Below are 26637 nucleotides of genomic sequence, written 5' to 3'. Positions count from 1 at the left end.
AGTTACTGATAGTAAATTTTATTTTATGCTTAAGGTTAGTTTCTCAAACTCCTCAAAATCTTAACAAATTGTGCCAATCCTTACATGTTGCACCAGCTGATTTATCATCAAAAGTGGAGAAGTCTGTGACAGAGGAGACAGAAGAGCAGCAGAGAGAGATGGAGCGAGAGAGAGAAATAAAAGAGCTGGAGATGGAGATGGAGAGATGACTTTATGTCATCCATGAGGGATGCATTTGACATATGTTTCACATATTATAGCCCAGCAAGTTACTTATAGCAATTTAAATACGAGCAATCAGTTTTTGGCAGACAATCGCTTTTTGGCACAACACCGGCTATTGCAGTTAATAATACAACAGCTTCTTGCCATTTTTTTGTGTTTCTTTTTATCGCTGTGTAACTGAGTTCAATTGAAAGCCTGCATGCGCTAGTACCTCTTGCCACAAGTTCCCAGAATCCTTTGCGGTTTTACCCCTGAATGACGTCACATTTTTGGTGGGCCGGTCTCTAGTCAAAATGCCCGGGCCGATTTTTTGTCCCAGTCCAGCCCTGGTTTGGGGGACAGCTGATCTCGAGCTCTCGTGTATAGGTTTTATAACATCAGTTGTTCGTAAATAATTTAGTTTTATATAAAAGTCCGGCTTTAAACATGCAGCTCAATGTTTTACATTTTAGTTCACGTTTTTTTGCGTCTGCCAGGGGCGGATCTACAGGGGTGGCATGTGCCACCCTAAAATAATCTCTTGCCACCCTTTGTGCTTTGCTTATCACAATTAAGTTTATTAACATAAGCTAGCATTAACACTTTGAGCTTAGCTACAGTTAGCACTGAATATAAATTCTAAAACTGAATATATTACAACACCACTAAAAAATGGTTCAGCCCATACCTTTATTTCTTGTTGTCAGTAGCAACCGATGCCTGTGATTGTCCCAGAGCACATTTTGAATCAACACTGTGGGCATTTGCAGATTTCTAGTTGTTACACTGTGGAAATGAAATGAAGGTGAGTGTTATTAACCCTCTGGGGTCAAACAACATACCACACCTCCAAATCACGTACCACCTTTTCTTACTAGTGGAAAAGTGCAAACATGTCGACCAATAAAAATGATACGGAACAATGTGGGATTTAATTATTTGGTAGGAACAGAGAAACGTTTTGGGAATGATGGCGCTGAGAGCGAGTTTTGTGATGTGTAGCGTGTTTGGAGTGTGTAGTTAGTGTGTAGTTTTTGTTTTGTTGTGTGTGTCAGAACAACACTATCACAGTTGCTGCCAAAAAGCCACCAAAGACGGATTGCAGCATAAACGCTGAGTGATGCACCTCCTGCTGTCAGGCCTGTGGTGCTCTCCTCTGTGGACTAACTTGAATAATTTGAGTATCATCTTAACTGTGACACCTGATTGTTCTCTCGTTTTAGTTTAAAATGGTTATATAAATGATAGGGTGGCTGCAAATCAGGGTAAATAGTTTCGTATAACTTTATTGTTTACAACATGTGTGCATAAGTTAATAAAATTTACAGTTTATATTTGCATTTAAAGTTATGAAAGTGATTCACTAAACAGGTAAAAAATAGAACTTTTTCCCTACTTGGTTTTTATTTTTTTTACAATGTGTCAATGAAAGAATAACTGTAAATTCAGACATGTGAGGCAAAAATATTGTTAAAGGTAAAATCAAACTGTAGTAAATAATGAGCAGTTATACCCTGGAGCCCGGAGGGTTAACCTCATACATCATGAAAAAATAGGTTTACAGTTCTGGTGAAAAATGTTTCATGATGCTGTAGATTTCTGACATTTTGTGTAAATTTAAGCAACAATGTAGCTTTCTATATGTTCTGCATGCTTAATTTATGATACAGGCTATGTTTGTGAAGGTTCTCAGTCATCCATCCAGGTCATTGTAGCCTAAGGAGCATGGAAAGAAAAGTCTGGACGTCCCACCTCTCATTCGAGAAGCTTCTTCAGTCATGGACCCCCCCATTAGGTAGAGGACCAATAGGGGATCCATGACCCTCTTGCGGACACTCCCATAGGGCTTAAAATCTGGGACTCTCCACCAATTGCGCTTAAAACTGAAAAAGCTTCTTTAATGAAACGTCTTCAAGAAAACTTAAAAAAAGAAGCCCAGATGCTTTTTTTCTTTCAAGCTTTCTTTCCAAGCTGCTTAGACCATCCAGGCTAAACACAGAATCAAAATTCACATTTTATGTAACTGAAATGCTTAATTATGTGGGGTAAGAAAAAGTTAGAGTATATTTATACGAAACGTGTGTATACTTACTGCATTTGATGTTTTATAACAGTGTATAATTCATATTAAAGGATGTAACACCTGCAAGTGTGTAAAATAACGGCTTTGATTTTGCCACCCTAAGAAATGTCTCTAGATCCACCCCTGACGTCTGGGACAACAGGGCATCCCCAAAACATATACATATGACAGGGGTACAGCCCCTCGGCAGGCTTCCAGACGCTGACCAACCCGCTTTATCAAATGGGTGGAAGTGGCAACAACAGAAAAGTCTAAATCTAAACAAGTAATTAATCACACTAATACTTGGGTTGAACCAACCTGATCTCGCGTGTTCTCACGGCTCTCTGAGGTTACAGCAGCACGTTATTTCATGTCTCTCGAACATTAGAAAACGGGAGTTCCACAAGGTTCGGTTTTGGGTCCACTATGCTTTAATTAGACATGAACGAGTTACCAGACAGCTGTAAAGACGCAGAGGGTCAACTGTGAATGTAAAACTGTAAAAACCGTGAATAACACAGCGCTAACGGGAGGAAATAGACACAGAGATACAGAGATGAGCAGGAAGTCCCTAAAGAATCAGCTACAAACGCATCACATCAGTACCGTCAGTGTTCTCCATCTTAGTTTGTGTCTGACAGTCACAGGCTTGTGGTCCAAACTCCAGTTAGTCTGACTGAAGTCGAGGGTGCACTGTTGTCTCTGCTTGTCTGTTTTTTCACTGATTTTCCTCAGAGACAAAACTGCGTGGCTCCTGACACCAGCTTCGTCCACAGAGGAAACCCACAGTGGCGTCCAACCTCTGATGGACGCGTGCAGGGAAACATTTCTGCGTTTCATCCGTTTCTCTCAGATTTATCACAGAAAAAAACCTCAAAATCCAGACGAGGAGATAAATGAACTGATATAATCTCACAAATTACTCTCCAGATTATCACACAGTATGACGTCATTTATTTCTCTAATAGTAATCACCTAAGTACCTATCAGAGCTTTAGTTTACACACCAGAGCTCGTCTACAAACATCTAAACCTAAACAGTTACTTGATGTTATAATTACAAAGAAAAAAATAGAAAACTTCACATCATTATAAGAAAAAAATTATTATTATTACGAGATCAATTTTCTCCTTTGAAGTGACAGCACTGGGCCTCCATATTTAACTGGATTTTATTTTGGGGACCAGGTGAGGAGGAAGGTGAACAGAGGCCTCCAGAAAGTTCACAAACCACACGTCAGATTTCAGCCTCCCCTCGGGGGTACAGCAACAGCTGAGGAAGATGATGAGTTTTCATCCTTAGCAATAATCAGAAACACTGAGAAAAATTTTTAAAAAGACCCACAATCCCCCTGGTGTCTGCTGCCGAGGAGCCAGAACATGCCAACCGTCAGAGAGGTCTGTCTGAGGCGGGGTCAAAGACCTGAGCACCGTTAGTATCGCCGGGGAGGAACTCGAGTTCCCACCAGGAGCAAAAGTCCGGAGAGGTCCTCGTCACACAGCAAACCTGAACACCAGCTGTGAGGGTTTCAGTTTCCTCTGACTTGCTTAAATCTGCTGCAGTTGGTGGACATGATGAAATATTCTATCAAAGAAACGCTGGAAATGCTAAACATTTAGTTTTACACTTCCTGGGCAACGCAGGCGACCTGCACTTTCTCTAACATCCACTAGAGACAACTAAACAGCTGCATGGCTCCAGTTTTATGTGGTCTGCTATGTATGGGGGCGTGGCCTCTTTGACTGACAGATGGATGGTGACACAGGCGGCTGTGGCTGCTAGCTGTCTGTGAGGCTTCAGACCAATAATACGTCTGCTGCTAAGAGACGGTCTGAGGAGGCGGGGCAAGAGTTTAGGTGCACAGTGAAATCTGAGATTGTTCATTGGATGTTACTGAGCACTGGTTAGCAGGTAACTCCGTCTGTGCGACACTCCCCAAACAGTCTGTGATAACAACCCAGCTGTTATTCAAATATGGCCACTTCAAACCCAACACGGCGCCAACAACGAGGTTTCAAACATTCAGAAACCAACGGACGACATCCATCAGTTATACACTGGCTAACAAAGATCATCAGGTTGCCTGATAACTACACAAACTACAGGCCGCTGCTTCAACTCAGCCACTTCAAATGTCATCAGGTTGTTAAAAGATCATTATAAGTCATCGTGTGTGAATGTGTGTGAATGGGTGAATGACTGAATGTGTAAAGCGCTTTGAGGTCCTTAGGGACTAGTAAAGCGCTATACAAACACAGGCCATTTACCATCGTCACCACCATATTTACGGCTTGGCCGAGCCACGTCGTCCATCCACCACAGGACATCTGTGTCTAGCTAATCTAAGCTGAACCTCAGCCTCATCAGGTTTTGGTGCCCTAATCTCACCAGACAGGAACTGAAAAAATCGAAACCAGATGTAAACCAAAAGTCTGACACGGTTAGTCCAGCCAATCAATGAGCACCAAGCTCTCCGTTAGTTTAATGTAAGGATAACAGCCGAGGCAGCTAACAGGTACGTGAGGATCTCTGCTGATTCGCCCTCTGAACTGTGACATCACAAAATGATTTGGGGAAACTTTCCTGAATGTGGATCTTAGTTCAGATTTCAGCCGGAAGGATTAAATTGAGGTTGAATTATACGGTCATATTGTTTGTTACGCCCCTAGCAAGCCCCTAATCTCCTCAATGTGCTCAGATGGTGCTAATTGGCCACACCTAGTCCGGTGTGGTATTCGTCGCCTTTTTTATGTTGCGGCTTTTGAGCAGGGTCGTAACATGTTGGAGGAGACGATGCTGTCCGGGTCTGTCAGACTGGACGAGCTCGGAGGAGAACTGCGAGGCCGGATGGTCAGAAAGGTCTGGAGGAGACGGCAAGGAAGGCCGAAGACCGGCTTCTGGACAGCAGCGGGCTCTTCCAGTGCACCTTCATGTGGTGCCTCAGGTTGGACTTGGAGGAGAAGCGCTTGTCGCACTGCTGGCAGGAGAACGGCTTCTCCTTGGTGTGGATGCGGCGGTGACAGATGAGTGCTGTGGAAACCCTGAAGGACTTCCCGCAGTCAGGGCACTGGTAGCGTTTGGGCTCAGTGTGGATGCGCCGGTGGTTCTTCAGGGACATCAGGTTGGGGAACTCCTTCTGGCACGAGCTGCAGAAGTAGGTCCCGGTCTTGTGGCTGTTCTTGTGGTTGAGCAGGGAGCTGGCGTGGCGGTACGAGCGACCGCATTGGCCGCAGACGAAGCTCCTGGAGCTGCTGCTCGAAACCACCGGCCTCAGATCTGGGAGGAGAGAAACACGAAGGTTTCAGTTCAGGGTAACCCACAAAGGGTCTGTCGGCTCTGAAGCTCACTGTCAGATCAGCCAATCACAGAGTTGGAATATTATGTTGTCACTCCAATTTTCCAACCAGGAAAAGCTGGAAAACACCCCCAAAGCCTCCAAACTTCTCTTTGGAATTTTGAAACGAGCGGCTCGAGTGTGACATTTATCAAGTCAGTGACGAGAACGACCGGCCGAATACGAAGCAAAGCCGGAGGGTTTATTTTAGGGAGTGTGCTGTGCAACCATCTCGAGCTTCCTTCAGGTAACACTGATGGGAAATATCTGAACAGTAACACCTGTGTTACGCCTGTCACGCACTGCCTGCAGCTCCTGTGATTGGCTGCTTCCGTACCTCTTATCTTGTCTCCTCAGCTGTCAAAGCCCTGCACAGGTGTGAGCCACGTGAACACATACATGGGTTATATATGCAGGACCATAATGAACAGCATCACGTTTCTGACGCTCGTGAGATTTTTCTAAAAAAAGGAATTAAAGTCACAGGATGTGAAGAGTTTCATTATAAACTGATAAACTACAAACGTGTCACACGACTACATGTCCGATAAACGCTAAAACACTTTAATTACGTGATTATGTTTTTTAGTGTGAATTAAAGATCAGATTGTCATCATCAACATTAGACTGCAGAAAATAAACACATGAATTAAATCCTCAGATAAACATCAGAAAATTACAAAATCATTTCATTTAACAAACATAATTACTGGTGCCTTAAATCAGGGGTGTCCAACTCCAGGCCTCGAGGGTCGATGTGCTCAGGTTTTAAACGTGTCCTCGATCCACACAGATGATTTACATGTGTTCTCCAGAGGCCTGTTAATGAACTCATTTAATTCAGGGTGATATCTGAAACCTGCAGGACACCGGCCCTGGAGTTCCCCACCCCTGCCTTAAAACAAAAAATCCATTTATACATCAGCGACTCGATCGTCTTTTAACCGACAAAGCTGTATGTTTGCTCTTATTATGAACTAATGATAACTTAATGATAACACCTTCGGCTGTTTCCTGGGGGAGAAGTGTCCAAAGATCCAAAATCATCAGTGATGACACAGAAAAACCTTAAAGTTTCTGTCACACATTTCATAACTCTGTGCTGTCAGCTTTTACATTAACAACATAGTGATGCTGAATTATCATTGTGACTCAGAGTAACTTATTAATAGTAATTAAACACATCTAATAATGAGCAAACATCATTTATGGGATAAAAACTGCAGTTTTTCCTTCAGTGAGTGAAACCTGGATTTTTATTACTGTACTATCTGCACTATAAGGTGCACTTAAAATCCTTTATTTTCTCAAAAATTGACAGTGTGCCTTATGTATGAATTCTGGTTGTGCTTACTGACCTTGAACCGATTTTATGTGCTACACGGCGCTCAAAAATCTGTCAAAAAAATGTTTTAGTACGACTTTGGTAGCTACGAAGCCGCACTGCTTGATGGATTGTTGGAGCATCACGGAGGAATCTGGGTCCTGGGTCCTTGGGCTAGCTGGTATATAATGATGTGCTACATGATCGCTAGTGAAACAGCTATGTTAGCATAAACACAGTGAAGCCGGAGGATGAACGCTAACTTCTTTCCACTCGATAAAAGTTAATGTGAGGGTTCCTGATGGTTAGAGACAAATGCAATCACATGGCAGGATGCTGTAAACGGACCAAACTTCAGTCAGAACAACTGAGATTATTCATCCACAATACGAGGTTAGTCATTAATTTACTGCAACAACACGGGAACAGAGCTGCTGTGATAGAATACAGCATTAATGAATCAATGGTACAGAAGTGGAGGAAGCAAGAAGAATGAGTCGGTTTTGTTTCGCTTAATGCGCCATATAATCCGGTGCGCCTTAAGGTCCAAAAAATAAATAAATAAATAAAAAATACGGTAATAGCAGCTGTGTGTGTCACAAACATTAGACTCATAGTCGTGTGAAAACAACTTTACTTCACTGACGCTGTAAAAACCTTCAGACCGTCTGCACTCTGATACTAAAAGCTGGAGATGCATTCAGCAGGTTCTGCACCAACTTCCTGCCAACACCAGTGAAGGTGCCGGGAGAGACGTCGATGTGGACGGAGTGAAAACACCGAGTGTCACTGTGTTTTTCAGCTATTTATTTTCAGTACTCAGCAGTAGGGTTATAGTTTATGGACAAGATCTTCTGTTACGAAATGAATTATCAAAACATAGTTTATAAAAGTGTATAGTAAGCATTACATATATATGCATGGAAACCAAAAGTTAGAACTCAAACAAAAGAAAAAAAAAGGGGGTGGGGGGGGCGGGGAGTAGTAGTTGTGCCAAACCAGTCCTCTTCTTCTTCTCTACAAACTAGTTGAAATGCAGGCGGAAAGTGTGACACAGAGAAGAGCAGGCATGGCGAGGACAACCAGACGGAGGATGGACATTTATTACTTCTGTGTTCTAGATCACACGGACTCCTACAGCACTTGACGGTCACTGCACGGCTTCACTTTTAACTTTTCTTTTTAAACTAGCACCAGTGCTGAAAACACGCACACACACACGCTTCCCAAACAATTAAATAAAAAGGAACAAAACACCAATAAATACAGGAGGTTACCATAAAGAGGAACAGAAAGGTCGGCGAGCACACCGAGGCGTCCCTTTCAGTCTGATTTGATGAAGAGGAGGAGGAGATAAATATGGAAGAAGAGAGGGATGAAGGAGCGTCACATCATCACTCGTGAAAGAAGGCAAGAAGAGCGTCTCCGGCGTGTTTCAGGTCCTCAGTGGAGTCCACAGAGAGGGGCATTGTGGGTAAAAGGAGGGCGGGGTGTTTACATCAACACAGCTCTAAACTCACATCCTAAACACTAGCGCTGTCCATTACAAGTGTTAATAATAATGATAATATAAATAAATGAATTACTACATGATCTGTCATCTTTTTTCCTTCTTGCAGAAACGTCGAGTTCGTACAGCCGCTCGCCTCCCGCCGCTCAGGCCTCGCCTTTTTGTTTTATCATACTTACTGGGGCTGGAGAGAGTAGGGGAGGGGTCACTTCCTGTTCATACGTGTGGACGTAAAGCGCGAGAACGGACAGTTCAAGGTGGAGCTGTTGGTTTCCGGAAAGCTTTTTACGCTGCAGTTACACCTACTGAACACCGGGGGCAGGGGAGGGTCGTTTTCACTGCAAACAGCAAAGAGGTCTGAGTGTTGTCATGGAGATCGATCACAGGGGATTGTTTTCCCTCGTGTTTTTTTAATGAAAGTTGAAGGATTTTTATTGGTTTTTGCTGAGATTTCCACTTCCTGTGACCCGCAGGAATAAAAGCTGCTCGTAGCTTCTGAGTTTAAAAAGATGCCTTAAAACTGCGCTCTACATGATGACCACCAGGAGGCGACACCTGCAGACACCAATAAAACGTTCTTCTTTCCTTATTAAACACCTTCGGTTCAGATGGAGGCGAGGCAGCAAGAAAATGGGTGACATCACACTGGCTACATTTGCTTCTGGCTCGTGGCGCTGTGACATCACACTCACAAAAATGTGTCTTACTAAAAGAACTGTAAAAATGGAAGTGAATCTACCGTCTCGAGGATTTCTGCCTAAAACCAGACGAGTGCTTTTCAGCTCCACAGTCTCATTTATTCTGGAAGAGCTCGAGAGCGCCCCTGTGAGACAGGAAGTCCATGGGTTTGTTGCGTTAATGCCATCTGTTAAAAACAAATCCTTCTGGGGTTGAAAGAGTGGATCTCGTGAACACGATTATTTAACACTAACTCGACATGTCTGTTTCCAAACAGCTGGATTCAGTTTCACTCTCTGACACGTTTATTTTAGCGTCCGTCGTGAGGTCGAAGGTCGTTTGGAAGCTCCGAGTCTTTTACTCACTTTGAACCGTTTGACGCATTCAACCACCAAAACGTTTTTTTTCCCCCTGCACTGAAAATGAAACGACGCCTAAAACGAGAAATAAGGGAAGCAGCCGTCATTCCTGCTGATGTTCCTGAGTGTTTCCTCCAACCTCCTCCTTCAGGAAGTCTCTGATCTATAAATCTGTAGGAGCTCGAGCAAAGGAAGCAAACGTTTTAAAATACTGACAGTTAATTAACCTTTAATATTTAACAGTGAAAGGATAATTAACGATGTGTAGTGATCGGCTGTGTGTAGACCAACGTTCTTACACAATGACACGGCGGCACCGTTAACCTTTGTTATATGATTTTTGTTAAACTACGCTAACTTTTTAACGGTTCGTGAGGCTGACGTGGAGGCAGACGAGACCCAAACTATAACCGAAACATAACGTATTACTCTCGACTTGGTGCAAATGTCTGAATACATTCAGTTAGTTTGGTGGACTTGGACTTCCTCCGTGTTGTTTTATACTTTGATCGGGTTGTTTCCTGTTAGTGTCATGCTGTCTGCTGATTGGTGAGGAAACGTAATGAAAGGAGGCGATTCTCTCTTTTCTTTTTTGTTGCTTCAAAGAGGTGAAATTAAATCAGGACACTTCGCTGCATGTACAGTTTCCTAAATGAAAGCTCGGACCAACCCACGAACATCCCCGTTTAAATAAAGTTTAAATAATATAAAAAACTGGATATAAAATCAGACTGAGGTATGAACTCTGCTGGTGTGATAAGACGGAGGCCTGAGGAAAAATATTTAAACGCCAATCAGCTGATGATCAGATTAAAAGGAGTCGTCTTGTGATTCTTCATCTTACACAGACGCCCTGTCGCTGCCCATTAGTGGGCGGTGAAATGGTCCACGACCACTCCAACAGTCATTTTCACATGAGAACGTTTGGTTTGAACATATGACACGTGTTCCGTTCACAGCATTAGCGTGTTCACAAACAGGACGCGCTACAGGAAGTCTGAAAACCCTCTTTTTAAAAACTGATCACGTCTTTAATCAAACTTCAGGCGCTACGGGAGAAGGGCCATTTTAAACCGCACGCAAGCCGCAGCGGTCTCTCAGCTCCGGGTCCACACGTGTGAACAAGAAGTCAGGAAGTGGTCACCGCTGCAACACACAAGAAGACACGCACACATACACACACACGTTTAAAGCAGTCCCTCTGAGTCCAAAGTGTCCATGTTCAGTCCTAAAAGTTCCCACAAGTCCTTGCTGCCTCCAGGCCAAAAGGATAAAGGTACAAAACACGAATCTGGCCTGCACGCTGTTGATCAAAACAGTCTCTCCAGACCAGATTAGAAACACTGTGACGAAGGCCACGGGAAGAAAACGTCCTGTAAACACCATCAGAAACAGGACCAATCAGACTCCCGCGCTCCATCTGGGTGCAGCTTGATGGCTGCGGCCTCGTGGTGCACCAGTCCGTGGCAGGGAAACATAACAAGGCAACATGCAGCAGGGGGTCAGTCCAGTCTGCCTGTCAGTCAGCGTGCGGGGCAGCATAGTGCTCTGTGAGGGTGTGTGTGTGTCTGTGTGTGCGTGCGTGTGTGTGGGGCGTCACGTCAGTCTGTCCTCCACACACACCACAGCCACACATGGTCAATGAGGAAGGCTACGCTACATTTTTGGCACCTCCACAATCTTCGGCATGTGACCCCCCCCCTCCCCCAGCCCCACTAAGACCATCATCACCACCACCTCCCCCCCCCTCACCCTGCAGCTTATATGAAGGGGCCGCCAGGCATACCCAGGAAGTTGGGCGCTCTCATGGACATGGGTGGAGGCGCCGATGAGCCGCTCCAGTGCACCTTCATGTGGTGCCTCAGGTTGGACTTGGAGGAGAAGCGCTTGTCGCACTGCTGGCAGGAGAACGGCTTCTCCTTGGTGTGGATGCGGCGGTGACAGATGAGCTGAGTGGACACCCTGAAGGACTTCCCGCAGTCAGGGCACTGGTAGCGTTTGGGCTCAGTGTGGATGCGCCGGTGGTTCTTCAGGGACATCAGGTTGGGGAACTCCTTCTGGCATGAGCTGCAGAAGTAGGTCCCGGTCTTGTGGCTGTTCTTGTGGTTGAGCAGGGAGCTGGCGTGGCGGTACGAGCGACCGCACTGGTCACAGACATGGGACTTGACGACCTCGCTGTTGCTCCCTTGGCCGCGGACTTTGGCGACGTTGCTGGGATTGAGTCCTTGCTCTTGCATCAGGGTGAGGTCCAGGCCTGACCCCCAGCCCAGGTCCTGGGAGCCCCCTGGGCGGGGCTGCTGGGTTCTGGGCTGGCGGGGCTGCGGTGTCTGGCCATGAGTGATCTCCATGTGGAGCCTGAAGCTAGCCTGCGTGGGAAAGGCTCGCTGGCAGGACCGGCAGGTCAGCTCCCGCTGCTTCTGGTGTACACGCCGGTGGTTGTAGAGCTGGGAGGAAACTCGAAAGGCCTTTCCGCAGTCGTGGCATCGGTGGCGCCGCGTCTCAGAGTGGATACGGCGATGGTTCTTCAGGGCAAGCAGGTTGGAGTAGGTCTTGAGGCACACGGCGCAGTGGTAGATGCCGACAGTATGGGTGTTCTTGTGGTTGAGGAGGGAGCTGGCATGGCGGTAGGAACGGCCGCACTGATCACATCTGTGCAGGGACAAACAAAGAAGAGGGGTGGAGGAGAGAGGAAGGAGATTAGCAACGGAACATGGATGTCCGATTTCAATGCTGTAGCCAAATTCATCTGGTTACCACTTTTTCTGGAGAAGTATTTCAAGTATTTTTACTAGTCATCATCTAGGATGTTGCACATACAGGTATATGATCTGAAATCCGGCTCAAAGCTTTCAAAGAAGTCTACAAAGTGGTGTACCATTAATGATTTCTACACAGGTCATAGGGGAGAGGACTGCTGGGTGGGTGAGGGAGGGAGGGACATGGGAGACACTATGGAGAAACAAGTGTAGGGAACTGGAAGGTATCTGCTGCTCCCTGCACTGCACAAATAAAACAACCTTCTGTCTCAGCCTTCTTTGGATACTGAATGTAGTGATGAGAAACCATCAAACATGCCCAAAGAACCACTACCATGCATCAAGACTCCTGTAGGTGTTAAGACTGGTGACCTGTGGACATGTGCAGTGCAGCTAGCTCCAAATACTTCCTAATCTTCCCTTTCAGAACATCAAAATGCAACAGCCCCATCACATAACTGCAGTTCCTAATCTATTAGCTAACCAGTGTCAGAATAAACACAAAGACTGCAATCAAAATCAGAACAGAAGCAAGGAACACACAACATCAACACTTCAATATGCTGCACACAAAATACTACTTAAAGAGTTCGAAAAAACAAAGCATGTAAACAGTACATCTGAACATGACATGTTTGACTGAGGCTAGCCTAAAAATGTCTGATATATGCTAACTGTAAGCAAACGGGGTTGACTTATCTGGTCTCTCCACTAATTCAATTTGTCCAAACTTCAGAAAAATCCGAATTCCGGCACGCGTATGGTCCCAAGGAAGCCGGATTGGAGATCATATACCTGTAATAGACATGTAGAGACCTAAATTTATCTTCACTATTTGTTTGTTTCAACTTCGAAGAATCACAAACAACTGACGAGAACTCACGTGTACCGACACTCTTCGCCCTCTCCCGTGGGTGCAGTGGCCTTCCTCCTGACTTCCATGCCTACCTGGTTGTCCCCGCAGCGGTGCCTGGCCAGACCGGACCTCCCCTGGAAACTCTTCCCACAGGTGGGGCAGCCAAACGGGGTGGCGCCTTCCTCGTGGACTTTCTGGTGGTTGCGGAGGAACCGGGCCAGTCGGAAGGCTTTCCCACATGTGTGGCAGATGTGCTTCTTCCGCTGCGTGTGGATGCGCATGTGGTTGCGTAGAGCCATGTAGTTGGTATAGGGCTTGTCGCAGAAGTTGCACCTGAAGTTTCCGGTCTTGTGGGTGTGCTTGTGGTTCAACAGGGAGCTGGCGTGTTTGTAGGCGCAGCTGCATAGGTCGCAGGCATAGGGCCTCTCGTCAGAGTCCATGTCTACAGAGTTCTTCTCGGTACTGATGGTTGTCGAGGTGTTGGTGGAGGACGATGAAGGCAGGTGCTGGGCTGGACAGTCATGAGCCGCGAGCTCGTCAGCTGTGGCAAAGCCTTCGCAGCAGCCGTCGCACTCGAAATCCATCTGAGCGCCAGGGCCTTGTGGGCCTTTGCACAGGCCGGCTGTAGTGTGGGTAGCGAGCTGCCTTTGGGTGCGGAAGCCCTTGCCACACTCTTGGCAGTTGTGCTTCTTTTGGGCAAAATGGAGACGAAGGTGGTTTTTCATTGCAAGCCTGTTCGGATATGTAGAGTTGCAAACATTGCAGTGGTACTCTCCAATTTTGTGAAGGTTCTTGTGATTGGCCAGGCTGCCCGCATGGCGGTAAGTCTTTCCACATTCTTCACAGGCAAACGGCCGCCGTGCACTTTCGGCAGGATCAAACTTCTGGGGTCTGGAAGTACCGGCTGACGAGTAGGGCTTTTTGAACCCTTGGTGGCTGTATTTGACCCCCATCACCTGGCCCTTCGATGGCTCCCCTCTCATAGTCTGCATTTGAGATGGGTCAGGCTGCTGGAAGCGGGAACCGTTTGGGCCGGTCCGAACAAGGCCTTTGGCTCGGTGTTCTTCATGGAGACGGAGATGGTTGATCAATTGCTTTTGGATCTTGAAGGCTTTGCCACATTCTTCACACTTGTGCCTGTAGCAAAAATAGGCAAAGGTAAAGAGAAAAAAAAACAAAAAACAGCAATATCTCTTTCAGTACATTTCAAAAGCAAAATGACACTTTGTAGGTATTTCTAGGGTGGCCTAAGTCAGATTCTTAATAAGGTTAGCAGTTCTCAGCAGTTTTACTAGCCTCAGACCCCTACCTACTTTGGCAACAATTCTCCTGTACTTCAAAGTTTAGATGAAAACCAATGAAAATGTTATCCATAAATCTTGCCAACTAAAGTCAAAAAACTCACTTTGACAAAATGAGAACTTTATTAGCCAAACAGTTTTAATTTGTCACATGCCTCAATTGGTGCTCAGTACCTATAACTGTAAAATAGCTACAAAATTTATATAAAAATAAACAAAACTTTATTAACGTCTTTACTTTATTTACAAAACAAGAGTAACATGATAATTTTGGATTTGACCTCCAGTAGGCACTACCATTAACTGTTTCTAATGTTAACTTTTTAAAGAATTTGTTGAGAGACATTCGAAACTGGCAGAAGACCTACCTCTTTAAGTCAAAGTGGGTCCTTTGGTGATTCTTGAGAGCCAGCAGGTTGTAGTAACGTTTTTGGCAGACAAGGCAACGGAAAACACCGGTCTTGTGGGACTTCTTGTGGTTAAGGAGAGAGCATGGGTGTCTGTATCCTCGCCCACATTGGTCACACTTGTGGGGCTTGTCACTCTGATCGACCATTGGCCTACGTCCATCTGCGCCAACGTCACAACTTCTTCCAGCGACACCACCGCCAACGCCCTCTCCTCCAGACATCCCTTTGGCTCCATTTAGGCCGGGCTTGTTCATCGAGTTACCTCGATTCTTCCCAGGGCACAGGTGGGTGATCAGATGGTGGCGATCGGCGAAAAACATGCCACAGTCAACACAAATGTGGCTCCGGCCATCCATCTTTTCGTTGCCGTTGGCTGAACTCCCTGCAATACCCTGTTGCTGACCATCTGGCCTTTGGGGCCCATGGATTAACTGATGATTCAGGAGATCCTGCTTTCTGGCAAAAGTCTGGCCACAGGTACAGCAGATCATCCTCCAGTCCTGCTGCAGGTTGGAGGGTCCTGGCCCTGTGGGGTTGTTGGCATGACTACGCAGGTGACTTCTGAGAGCTCTCAAACTAGCATAGTGGTTGCCACAAACTGAGCACTGATACACCTCTCCATCATCATCGTCATCTTTGTCATTGCTTCCCATTCTCTTGCCTCCACTTTGAGGATACTGTCGTTGACTGCCGCCTTCTTTCAGGCTGCTGGAGCTTCCAGCAGGCAGCGAGGTTCCACTGGAGCTATGGTAGTTCATATTCCCCATAAAACCATTGGACATATTGGCCTGCTGCTGCTGCTGGCCACGGCGGGGACACATGTGCGACTTGATGCCAGACACATCGCCATACATCTCACCACAGTCGGCACATACGTGTCGGTCGGCTTGCCGGTGAGCAGAGCTGCTCTGGGAGAGTGAGCTGCCATCAAAGCGATCATGGAACTCAAGAGAGTCTAGCCCACTGCTGTGGCCTCCATCTGGTACAAAGTGGGCAGCTTCGCCGAGATTTCCTGGCAGGGAGATTGGAGTGGTGGCACCACTACCTTCCTGGACGTAGCTCTGCTGCGAGTCCAGAGTCAGGGGCTCTGGGGATAGCCAGTCGTTGCTGTCATTGTTAATAGGCTGATTGGAAGGACGACCCTTGTGGCTTCGTAGGTGGCTATGTAGTGCTGCCAGGTGAGGGTACTGCTTACAGCAGATGGTGCACTGGTAGTGGCCCGTTTGGTGGCAGCGTTTGTGGTTGACCAGGCTTCCTGCATGCCGGTAACTTTTGCCACACTCCCCACACTTAAAGCGCCGCTCTTCATCATCTGGAGAATTAGCCTGGGGCACACGACCTCCTGACGGGGAGGCCACCGAGCTCTGGGATCCAGAACTTAGAGTCTCCGAGTTGAGGATGGAGCTGTCCTGACTATGGGAGGGAGGGTGGGGATCATGAGTTAGATAATGGACTTTCAGTGTCTCCAGATCTGGGTGTCCTGCGCCACAGTATGCACATGTATAGATGGGGTTGTTGACTGGAGGGCCCATAATGGGGTCATAGGGGCCCCTCTTCTCAGTCGGCACTGGTGGCAGAGGCAGAGGCAGAGGGTCCCCCAGCGCCGGCGTGTATGCCGGGGATCGAACAGCACTCAGATTATGAGGCATGATGCCTGGAAAACTCCGTGGCAGGCTGAGGGTAGGTGAAGCAGTGTTGTGCAGCAGAATGTGTTCTTGGAAATCTGCCTTATTTGGCAGCGCTACCTGGCAGAGGTGGCAGAAACAGGTGGTAGTGTCTTCACTTTGAGAGGACTGAGTGCCAGTGCTGCGCTCCGAGTCGTGGAGGCTGCTGCTGCTACTGCTGCTGCTCACCATTGAGGCCCCAGGGGTCTTGAACTTCGAGTGAGTTCTCTCGTGGCTGTTTAAGGCAGCCAGGTTGCCAAATAGTTTGAAACACACAGAGCACTTAAACGTTCCTTGTTGGTGACACTTCTTGTGGTTCACCAGGCTACCGTGGTGCCGGTAAGTTCTGTCACACTGATCACACTTGAAAGGTCTGTCCCAAGCGTCGTCAGATTCAGGGGAGCCTTTTTTTCCGTGTTCGTCTGTCTCGTGGCTTTGCAGGACACTATGTCCCATACCACTATTGTTCAAATGGGAGCGCCCAAACCCGTCCGAGAGGTCCTGGGTGAGACCGTAGTCCCTCTCGTCGTGGCCGGCTTCTTCTGGCACTTCCTCGCTTTCTTCCTCTGTGTGTGCACTACTAGGGGATAAAGTATGGATCCGTAAGTGATTTTTCAAAGCTACTGCGTTGGGCAGCGTACGTGTACAAACAGGACACTGGAATGATCCAACTTCGTGAGATTTTTTATGATTGGCTAGACTAGCTGCGTGTTTATAAATTCGTCCACACTGTTCACACTCAAAACGACCGGTCTCTTCTTGCTGATAATGTGCTTTCATATGTTCTAGAAGACTTGGAGTACTCGGGCAAACCATATCACATTCTTTACAGGGGAAACCCTTGGCACGACTCATATCATGCATTGCCATAGTACTCTAAAGCAAATCGTTTGGAGGGAATCACGGTTCACAACAGAGCAATGAACAGTGATGTTGAGGAGGTGGGGGAGGAAACTGTAGGGCTTAGCTCTTTAGCTGAGGGCAGCAGTGGAGGCCATTTTCTCCCTGGGAGCCGTCAGCGCAGGTCAATCAGGACCCACCCCGGGAGGTGGCAGGCCTGCGGGGGTCACACCGGCCAATGAGGTATCACTGTGGAGAAACAAAAGAAGAAGAAAAAGAAAACAGGTTACTCAAATACCTACTTATCTTTTGTTAAAATCTCGAAGTTCAGTCCAGGTCCCTCAGTTTAAGTTTCAGCTATTTGCTATTGATTATAACAGAATCTCAAAATGACTGGGATATTCAGGAAAGCCCTACAAAGATTATTTAATATAAATAGTTTGGTCCTAGGTTCTGTTATCATTTTAATTTTCTTTATTATGCTTTTGCATCACAAATTTTATAGCTGGATATAGAAATTGTGGATGGTGATCTTAAGGATCAGCAATAGTCCGAGTGATCACTAGCAGCTTGCTAACCACAACAATTAAGTAGCACAGTTGCACAAGCATCAGCTGTAGCTTTAATAAAGTGTCAGACCAAACATTTCAAATTAGTTTAACTGGAAGACTCTAGAAACAAAATATCATTTTTTTTATTATACCAATAAATGACCATTAAATGGATGTAACTTCTTTGTCAGAAAAAAAACAAGGCAGTGGGTAAGTGCTTTAAATCTTCATGTTATCTGAAGGCCATCAGACAGCGATACCTGTGGTTGCAAAAACATTTCCCATCTTATAGAAACTAATTTCTTAGCTTATCTCTAAAAATGTCTTGTAGTTCATGGTCTCAGTTGTTTTGGGTCATACTGTTCAAAAGTGACTTCTATCTTGCGAATTTTGGACAGGACGATCCGACTTGTGAATGGATCGGCCCACGGTCAGGTAAACCTGATCCAGTCCTAGTCGCCACAGCAGGGTGAGAGCAGAAAACCACCTGATCTGCACGATGATAACGGAGCAGCAGGCCAAACTTTAGGAAACACGTCAGGTGTAATTCAACCTCCTGATTTATTTGAATGTGACAACTTGTTAAAACTTGTGTAACCCCTCCAATGTGTGAGGCAACTCCATTTATATTTTAAGAGAAATATTCTGAAACTATTTTGATATTTAAAACATCAATTTCCAGTTTGAAAAATGTGCTGCTTTTCCGTGTCAGTAACGGTTGGATCACATTTATGTTCTGAGAAGGGAATAAATGTAAAAGTTTATTTTTCACTCATTAGACAACAGTTTGATTAAAATCTGCCTCGATCAAATAGTTTGTGTTTTCTGTTAGGACCCCAGTGGGATGCAGTCTAACCGATCAGAGACCGAACCTCTAAAGTCCAGATTAGTTGGACTTTACATGTATGACTGAAAAACCAGAATATCAGTGATGCAGGACCTGATCCGTCTCACTGTGCATTGCACTGCCTATAAAACTACAAACGGGACCTCTGCATTGAGCACAATGCGAGTAAATACCCACAAATATTCACTGTTGTTTGGATTAAATTCAGACCCATCATGCAGGAGGAGGAGTGGATTTTGTGAAATATGGATGGATGGCAGCATGGCACAAACTCAATGCTTCTTTGGCCAAGTGTGAGAAGAAAATGAGACACTTAAAGAGGACAGGCTCAGTCGGTTAAAGACAAGAAAGCAGTCCAAGCGGACGTGCTGATGCTGCTGATGAATCGGTCCTGTTTGGGTTTGCTGGGACTGAAAATGCTCCGGTTTATTGTATGGTTCCAGGAGCAGTTGCTGTGTTTCTGCTGGTTGTGGAGGCGTGAGATTCAGGTTTGTCCAGACATCGCGTGACAGTGAGCGCTGCACCTGTCAGCGAGTTTCACTGGGAAATAGAGAATTCCCTTATTTTCCAGATTAAAGAAGCACAAGTGGAGGAAATGTCGGTCAGCTTGGCCTTCAGGTGTCGCGTTTTGTTCCACCGACAGCTCACCGACAGCTCAAACGTCCTCACTCTACAAAAGCCACAGCTCCACTTCAGAAACGACTGAAATTTAACTACAGCTCGTTAAAATGTGCTCTCCAAAACCACAACTCGCAGAAATATACAAAAGTATATCTTAAAAAATAGTTTAAAATGCTTGTGATTATTTTTCTGAGTGAGACATTTGGTGGAAGTCTGACACAAACTGATCAGGAATCAGTTCAACAGATCCTTCAGTGGGATTAAAGTGTCTGCGTCCTTTTTAACAGGCTCATGTGTAATCTGTAATCTGTGGCAGATTACAGCAGCCGTTCGTGTTCATCTCATTACACACAGCTGGGTTCAAACACTGGCTCGAGGCCCGCTCAAAGACTTTCCAGGTTTCTCCTGATAACACAGATCCCTATAAAACTCCAACACGAGCTCATCTCTGCAGGTTCAAGCCTCGGCCAGTGTTTGGCTTAAACACCGTTCATAACGTCGGTGACGTCAATAACCGAGCATATGAACAAATCTGAACATCATGAATCACAGCAGAGACGCACAGATTTAGATTTTCTACAACTGACGCCTCAAAGAATTATTCTTTTTTAAGAGTGAAAATGTAAAATATTGTTTCTTACGTTTTCTGGGGGAGTTAAAGAACTGTCACTTGGCTGTCACTTAAAATCTATGGGCTCAAATTGTGGTCAAAATTCGTACTTGTAACTTGAAACTTGAGTGCAGAGTTTCACACGTATTTTTTGGCTAAGTCCACACACAAATCTTTTTTTACACATACAAATCCTGATTTACAAGTACAAAATATTTATGACCACAATTTGAGCCCATAAAAATCATTTAAAATAAAGTCCTCCAAAGCCACAGTCCAAACATCGTCTCCGTGTGCAGGACTTTATGAAAAGGAAATATATACATAAACCTACACAGTTTGTGTATCAGGCTGTTAACATGGGGGTCAATGGGTACGGGCTCTCTGCTGCCTCTGCTGGATGTCAGAGGAACTGAAGCGTTTAGAACACAAAGGGTCTCATGGGCAGATTTTCTGATGGCATTACAACTGAACCAGCCTTTGCTTACGATGGTTTTATAGAACAACGTCTATAACGACTGATCTGAGATTTCAGCTTAATTTAAATGTGAGCAAACCGAGAGGCTGAAACCTCCTGTTAGACATAGTAATGGACCGCCGAGCTGGGTCCTACGTAAACATCACCACCTCAGCTTCAAACTGCCGACTGTGATGCAGCAGCAGACAGTATAAATCTTAAAGCTTAACTTTATGGACCACAGCTCAGGCGTTTCGTGAAGAAGGAAACACCCAGATTTGTGTTAAATAACATATCACAGTTATGTGTGTAGTCTCCACTGGAGAATCTCTATGAGCAGGAAAAGGCCCGGAATACAGATGTTGGCTAACGGGAAAAGAGCGTTGACAGGAAGGAGGATCAAACGGTTTACAAGCCGTCACGGGCGATAGCGTCAGCACTACGAGGACACCACCTGGTCATCAGGTGGGATTTAAGGTCTTGGGTTTGTGTTTATGTTCTCTTTGGCTGAACAGAGAGGAATTATGGGAATTCAGCTAAACAAACTTGCTCTAAAACCCAACAGCACCCAGTCAGCAGCGAATATATCAGCGGTGAGGCTAAACTACAGGACTGATCAACACAAATATACCCAATCAACCACGGATGTTTGATCAGTGCATGTCTCATTAAAGGTGAGCTACCTGTGAGAGGACAGAGGTCACCCGGGTCTCAAATGTGGTGCTGCAGGTTGGAGCTTTAAGTGATTTAGTCGACAAGTTGTTGGATGTTTGTTAAATATAAAACATGAGCATGAAAACCTGAGCTGAGCAGCACAAATCGGTCCAGGAACTCAATTAAAACGATTCAAGAGGAAGCAGAGACGGATTGTCTGCGCAAGAAAAACACGCCAATCTCCACACAAAAATATTTACCGTCGTACCGTTATCACCACAGTCGTTTCATTAATGAGCAATTAACAGATTCACCGGTAATGAGCGAGAAACAGAAGAACAAAGAAAGAAAGGAAGGAAGCAGGAAACGAGGTGAGACACGAGGGGAGGCGTGGGGGAGGGGAAGGAATGAAGGAAGGGGAAAAACAGAAAGAGGGGGAAAAGGAGGGGTTGGGGTGGGGGGCTGCAGTGGAAAATAAAGGTGTGGAGGAGGGTTTGATTGGCAGGAGAGGTAACCTGAGGAGGAGGAGGGGAGGCGCTGACGAGCTGCAGTCTGACAGGCAGGAAGGCAGCAAGGAAAATAAACAGCAGCAGGAGCGAGTGAAGGATGTGAGGGGAAACTTCCTCTACATCTCCCTGCAGAGCTTTTACCTGCAGAGCCCCCCACCTCAGCCCACAGGCGGCACGATGCCTTCACCAGCGGGGACACAAGAACCAGATCGGTGCCTTTTCCTGCACATAACCCAGCATCATCGCCTCAGAGCAGGCGAGTGCTGTGTTTATCAGAGCTGCGGTGCATCAACGTGTTCAGCTGACTTTGTTATCTTTATCATCCTTCTTGATCATTATGAAGCTTTTCGTTTGTGAACTCGGGCACTTTTCTGTTTTTTGCTTCTTGTTTTTTCTCCTTGCAGTTCCTCTGGGGTCCAGCAGAGGCAGTAGTGCCTCAGTCCCCATAGACTCCCATAGAAGTTAAAACTGTACAGCAGAACATAACATGTTTACTGCAGGATAAAGACGACAGCAGTAGCTGCTAATAAAGTTTGGCACATCTGTAAGGACCATTTACTGATGAGTCGTTACTCAAGAAAAAAAACAGCTGAAAAAAAGACGACTTTTTCAACGTATTTGTCAGACTCTCAGTAGGAAACGGAGCATCTGACACTGCATCGCTGACGACTTACTGTCCACTCTGTGTGAGGAAGTAAAACACATGACCGACATGTAAAGGAGAGATGGACTTGTTACCAGCCACGTGTTTAAAACCAGCCTGCCCATTACTTCCTGTCATGTGTCTCCTGCTCTACTGATGGATGTCCATTTTAAACACAGCCAAGTTAATAATGAGCCTACTGTATGTACAGTAATCCCTGAGAGCCCCAAGTTCAGGCTGCAGACTGATTGACACTCAGTTTATCAGTGTTTTCATGCCATTGCATCTCTACGAGGTCACAGAGCTGTCCAGCTGGGACAGCCAAACAGAAGATGTGGACGCATTTCTATTATTTATTTATTTTTTTAAACCTAATGAGGCAAAAATTTGCTTTCTAGAAATCGCTGAAAATTCCCCAGCTCATTTACATTAAGACTTTTCTCTTACAAATTTAATAAAATCTTTTATTCTAATATGGCAGCGAGACATTTTCTCTGCCTAAATATGTGCTGGTTAGGATGAATGCAGACACCTGAGCGTGTTCTGTTACTTTCATGTAAAGGAAACGATCGAGGAGAAGATAAGACATGAAAGCGTGAAGCCTCCCAGTGTGTTAAACAGGGACTCTGTGAATCGCGCTGCTGTAGCAGAGTCCAGGAATAAACGGAAACGAGCAGGTCGCCCTTAAATGCCAAGGTTATGTTCAGACCGCCACTGCGACGAGTTTTAATGATGGAGAGGAGGAGCGGGGGGAGTAAACAGGGAGGAGGTGCTGCATTCGGCCAGATGTTTGATGTGAGGACAAAGAAAGCCCACGGCAGTAGCAGAGGCGACAGGAGACGCCACCGGCGAGGGAAACAGGCCAGTCGTGATTTCATTACAGAGTAACCTGGCGTTCATTTCCTCGCTGTTCAGTCACACAGACCGCAGATTAAAGCGCTGCAAATTTATTTCTCCTTTACAAACAAGAACAAATCACACACTCCATTTAAATATCAGTGATTCGACTCTCCAACGCTCACAGAGTGCTCATGCTTTATTGGCTGCGGCTGAGTGTCGAGGCGAATCTGAAACACGAAGAGGGACCTGAAATTTAAACCGTCTTGTTAGCGCTCTGCCATCAGCCACAGGTAGGCGCAGCTCTACCTGTCGCTCGCATGAATCAAACAGCTGAAGTGTGTGCGGTCCACGGTGGATCTCAGATCCTCACTGAGCTTCAGTTTCTCTGACTAACTTAAAGGAGACGCTGGAATATTTCTGTAATACACTCAGATTACTTCAAACTGCGCATGATCGAGAATAAATTATTTCAGAATATCTGCATTTTATTTTTTAATGCATTCTGCACGTTTACCTCCGAGTGCTTCACAGAATAATCAGAGGACAAATTTACAGAGACTACACTGAAAAATAATCACATTTAATCAAATTCCTGTAGAAAAAGTCAAATTCCCTCTCTGCTGCTTTTCCGTCTCATACATGATCAATAAAGTGAATATTTGGAGGCAAAGAAATTGATTTGAACACTTTCAGCTTTGAGGTTTTTTTTAATGAAGTAACAATGAACAACCTACCTAATGAGAATAACGGCTAATACAGCCCTCATGTTTGACCATGTGGCTTATCTTACAGTATTCAGATTTGCATATTATTAAATAACAGTTAAACACTGATTAGAGCTCAATTACTCAAAAGAAAAATCAGCAATTATTTTTACAATGCATCACTTCCTTTTTCAGACAAAAAGACTGTTTTTCTCTCGTATATGATCAATAAAGTGAATTTATGCAGGACCAAGTCAAGCAATCTGCTTCAAACCCTTTCAGTTCAACAAAATCCAATTAAAAGGAAGAAACTGTATAACAAAGAGAGAGAGAGTTATTTGAGATTTTAGTGTCCACATTTAATTTTCCTTCTTTTGCTTTGCGTCTCTGAACTTATAGTTGAACCAAAGATTTCACCTCCGTCCCACGAGCATCACAGCTTTAGAAACTTGTGTTTTCATGTTACAGCAAATCAAAAATATCTGATATCTTCAGGAAAACGAAACCTTTTCCCCGCCCGAGTGACTCTCAACATTTCAGATCCTATTCAGTTTTTTCCCCTGTGTGAAAAGAACAAACTCATTTTCTTCATGTTGAAACAGAAAATATCTGAATAATGACACAAATGAAAGTTTAAAAATATACCTGACACTCAGGCTCATACAGTTTTTCTACACATGGATTCATATGATGTCACACAGAGTGGACAGAAGCTCCACCCAACTTTGTATCATATCTAAACGTTTGTGTAGTTACACACCTCTCCACTAAAAGTAAAATAAACAACTGAATTTTTGTGGGCCACCCCCCTCTCACCCAGTTTGTACAAATAAATAAATAAATAGATAAACTCAGCGCCCATCTGGTGTTTCACTCTTTAAGGATTACTCTGAACTGCAACACATTGTTAACACTTAACAGAGCCGCTTTGTGGCTGGGAGCCCACGTACGGACCCGAGGCTGCTCACAGAGACGTCCACGGCGATAATGTGGGTCAGGTTTTCCACACGAAGGGTCTCATTCACACTGGGATGTGATCGGGCCCGGGAGCGGCAGCCAATCAGCAGCCTGTCACTTTTTCCTTCCATCATGTAAACAAACCGCCCTGCTTCGTTAAACTACCGCAGGATCAAAAGAGCCGCTGCGCTCGCTCCCGCCGCGGTGTTCCCCGCTCCTCTCTGCCCGGCGAAGGCAGGTCTGCCTCCAATGTGCGCAGCGGGGCTCCCTGACCTTGGCTTGTCTCCTCTCGGTCGGGATTTGCTGGGACAAAGCGGGGCATCTTCTGCTCGACACCCGGCCGACATTTCCTCCTCCAGACCGCAGCTTTCCGCCGCTGGAGGAGGACGGGGTGAGCGATGGGGGAGACGCCTGTGGCCGTTTTCCTATGTGATGCTCCCAACAGAGCTGGTAGATCACCGGCAGCCATCAGCCCACTTTCACTGAGACCCCATCTCACTCGGAAAATGGCTTTCGAGCAGCGAGCCATTTTCCCCCAGCTAACGGGGGTTAGCTCGCGTTTTAGCCCCGCAAACGGAGCCCGCTGGTGGTCTCCAGCTGCGGGCCGAGCGGGGCTCACAGAGCGAAACACGACGCAGATTGACGGCGGAGTGAGTCCCGACCGTCTCCGTCTTTGTATAAGACGCATTTTGTAGAGAAGAGGCGCTGAAAGCACGCGCACGCACACACGCACACACGGCCGAGCTAACGCTAGCGTTAGCACGCGGCTAGCCCGTTAGCAACCCCCCGCTATGACAGAAAGGGGGTATAACGGAAGTTCAACACAAGAAAAGCACAAACAGACACACAAAAACACCGTGGCTGGGCCGCACACGCCACCGAGAGCCCGCACTTTACTCACAAGCGAGGAGAAGCTGCAGGAACTCGCAGGGGTTAGCGTCCCAGCTAGCCTTAGCAACCCCAGGCTAGTCCGGAGCGACACAAAGATCTCGACAAACACACCGCGGCCCCCTTTGATGGAAAACCGCGTTTTCGAGGCGTTTCGCAGCGCACACTTACCCCTCAAATGGCCTCTGCGCCCGCAGGGTGAACGATGCACGGCGCGGAGATGCAAAATGAGCCACTTTCACGGATTAGGCATGATTATGTTTCCTCCCCTGCTCATCACCGACTTTTGGTTGTTGGCTCGGTCCCCCTGCCGCCGCTTCAGCAGCGTACTTCCTGCCGCTGCTAGCCGAGCGCAGCGCCGCTCGGTCGCACGCGCGTCATCACACGCACAGTGAAGTCCTCGCGCCGCTGTAGCGGCACGGCGCGCTGGCGGCGCCGGGCTCTCAGGGCTCGGACTCTGCGGTGTCCATTTTGGCGCAGACACACCGACCGCAGCCCGGCCCGTCAGGGAAAAACAGAACCGAGCCGAGGGACTCGTTCAGGCGCTCACACCTTGGGCCCTGCAGCCGCCTCTGTGTCGGTCCCTGTGCCCACTAATCAGCCGCCAATTATTATCCCACTCAGTGCGGCACCGATCACACAGGTGAAGGTGAGGCCGGTCTGCATGACGCACAGACTCGTGCTCAGGACTGGGAAGTCTGCAGTGTGACCATTAAATACTCACCTGTGCTGTTCTGTCCCCGCAGCAGGTTCACACACACCTGAAACATGCTACACTCTGCATCATAACGGTAACTTTGGGACTTTTACACACTGTAGTAAACCTTGCTCAACAAACCCAGGTGATATGATGTTATATATGGTGTATAATATGTGATACAGGTGTCACAGGTGTAATGGTTTCTGGAGATGTTGCTGCAGCACGTTCCTGCATTGCTGATTGTCTCCCAAAACAGGGATGGACAAAGAAGTCTAAACCAGCCTTCTCGGTACAGCACATCATTTTCAATCATTCATACATTGTAGCTGAGATGTTGTGTCTCTGGGGTATACA

The 26637-nt window shown here is 46.2% G+C and overlaps 1 protein-coding gene across 1 annotated transcript; it reads right to left on the bottom strand.

The window, feature by feature from the left end:
- Positions 1 to 2682: 2682 nt before the first annotated feature.
- On the bottom strand, positions 2683 to 26091 carry LOC146576816 (zinc finger protein 646). Its single transcript, XM_085272350.1, has 5 exons — positions 25755 to 26091; positions 14757 to 17551; positions 13115 to 14224; positions 11262 to 12124; positions 2683 to 5546 (listed from the first exon to the last, which is right to left on the bottom strand). The coding sequence occupies exons 2-5, from the start codon at positions 17330 to 17332 to the stop codon at positions 5122 to 5124; spliced, it is 4974 nt and encodes a 1657-aa protein (XP_085128476.1). The 5' UTR covers positions 17333 to 17551; positions 25755 to 26091; the 3' UTR covers positions 2683 to 5121.
- Between the last annotated feature and the right edge of the window lie 546 nt (positions 26092 to 26637).

The sequence above is a fragment of the Mchenga conophoros genome, linkage group LG4 (assembly GCF_057382185.1).
Source record: "Mchenga conophoros isolate Kocher_MC1m ecotype Shallow Benthic linkage group LG4, M_conophoros_male_GT1.1, whole genome shotgun sequence".
Lineage (NCBI taxonomy): Eukaryota > Metazoa > Chordata > Actinopteri > Cichliformes > Cichlidae > Mchenga > Mchenga conophoros.
This window is presented reverse-complemented; position numbering and strand designations above follow the sequence as displayed.

Bases quoted from the DNA above. Each gene is read 5' to 3' on its own strand.
- LOC146576816 (XM_085272350.1), bottom strand. From the start codon at position 17,332: ATGGCAATGCATGATATGAGTCGTGCCAAGGGTTTCCCCTGTAAAGAA. The intron at 12,125-13,114 runs GTGAGTTCTCGT...GTCCCTGCACAG, and splicing joins GGCGAAGAGTGTCGGTACAC to ATGTGATCAGTGCGGCCGTT. The intron at 5,547-11,261 runs GTATGCCTGGCG...CTCTCCTCCCAG, and splicing joins GAGAGCGCCCAACTTCCTGG to ATCTGAGGCCGGTGGTTTCG.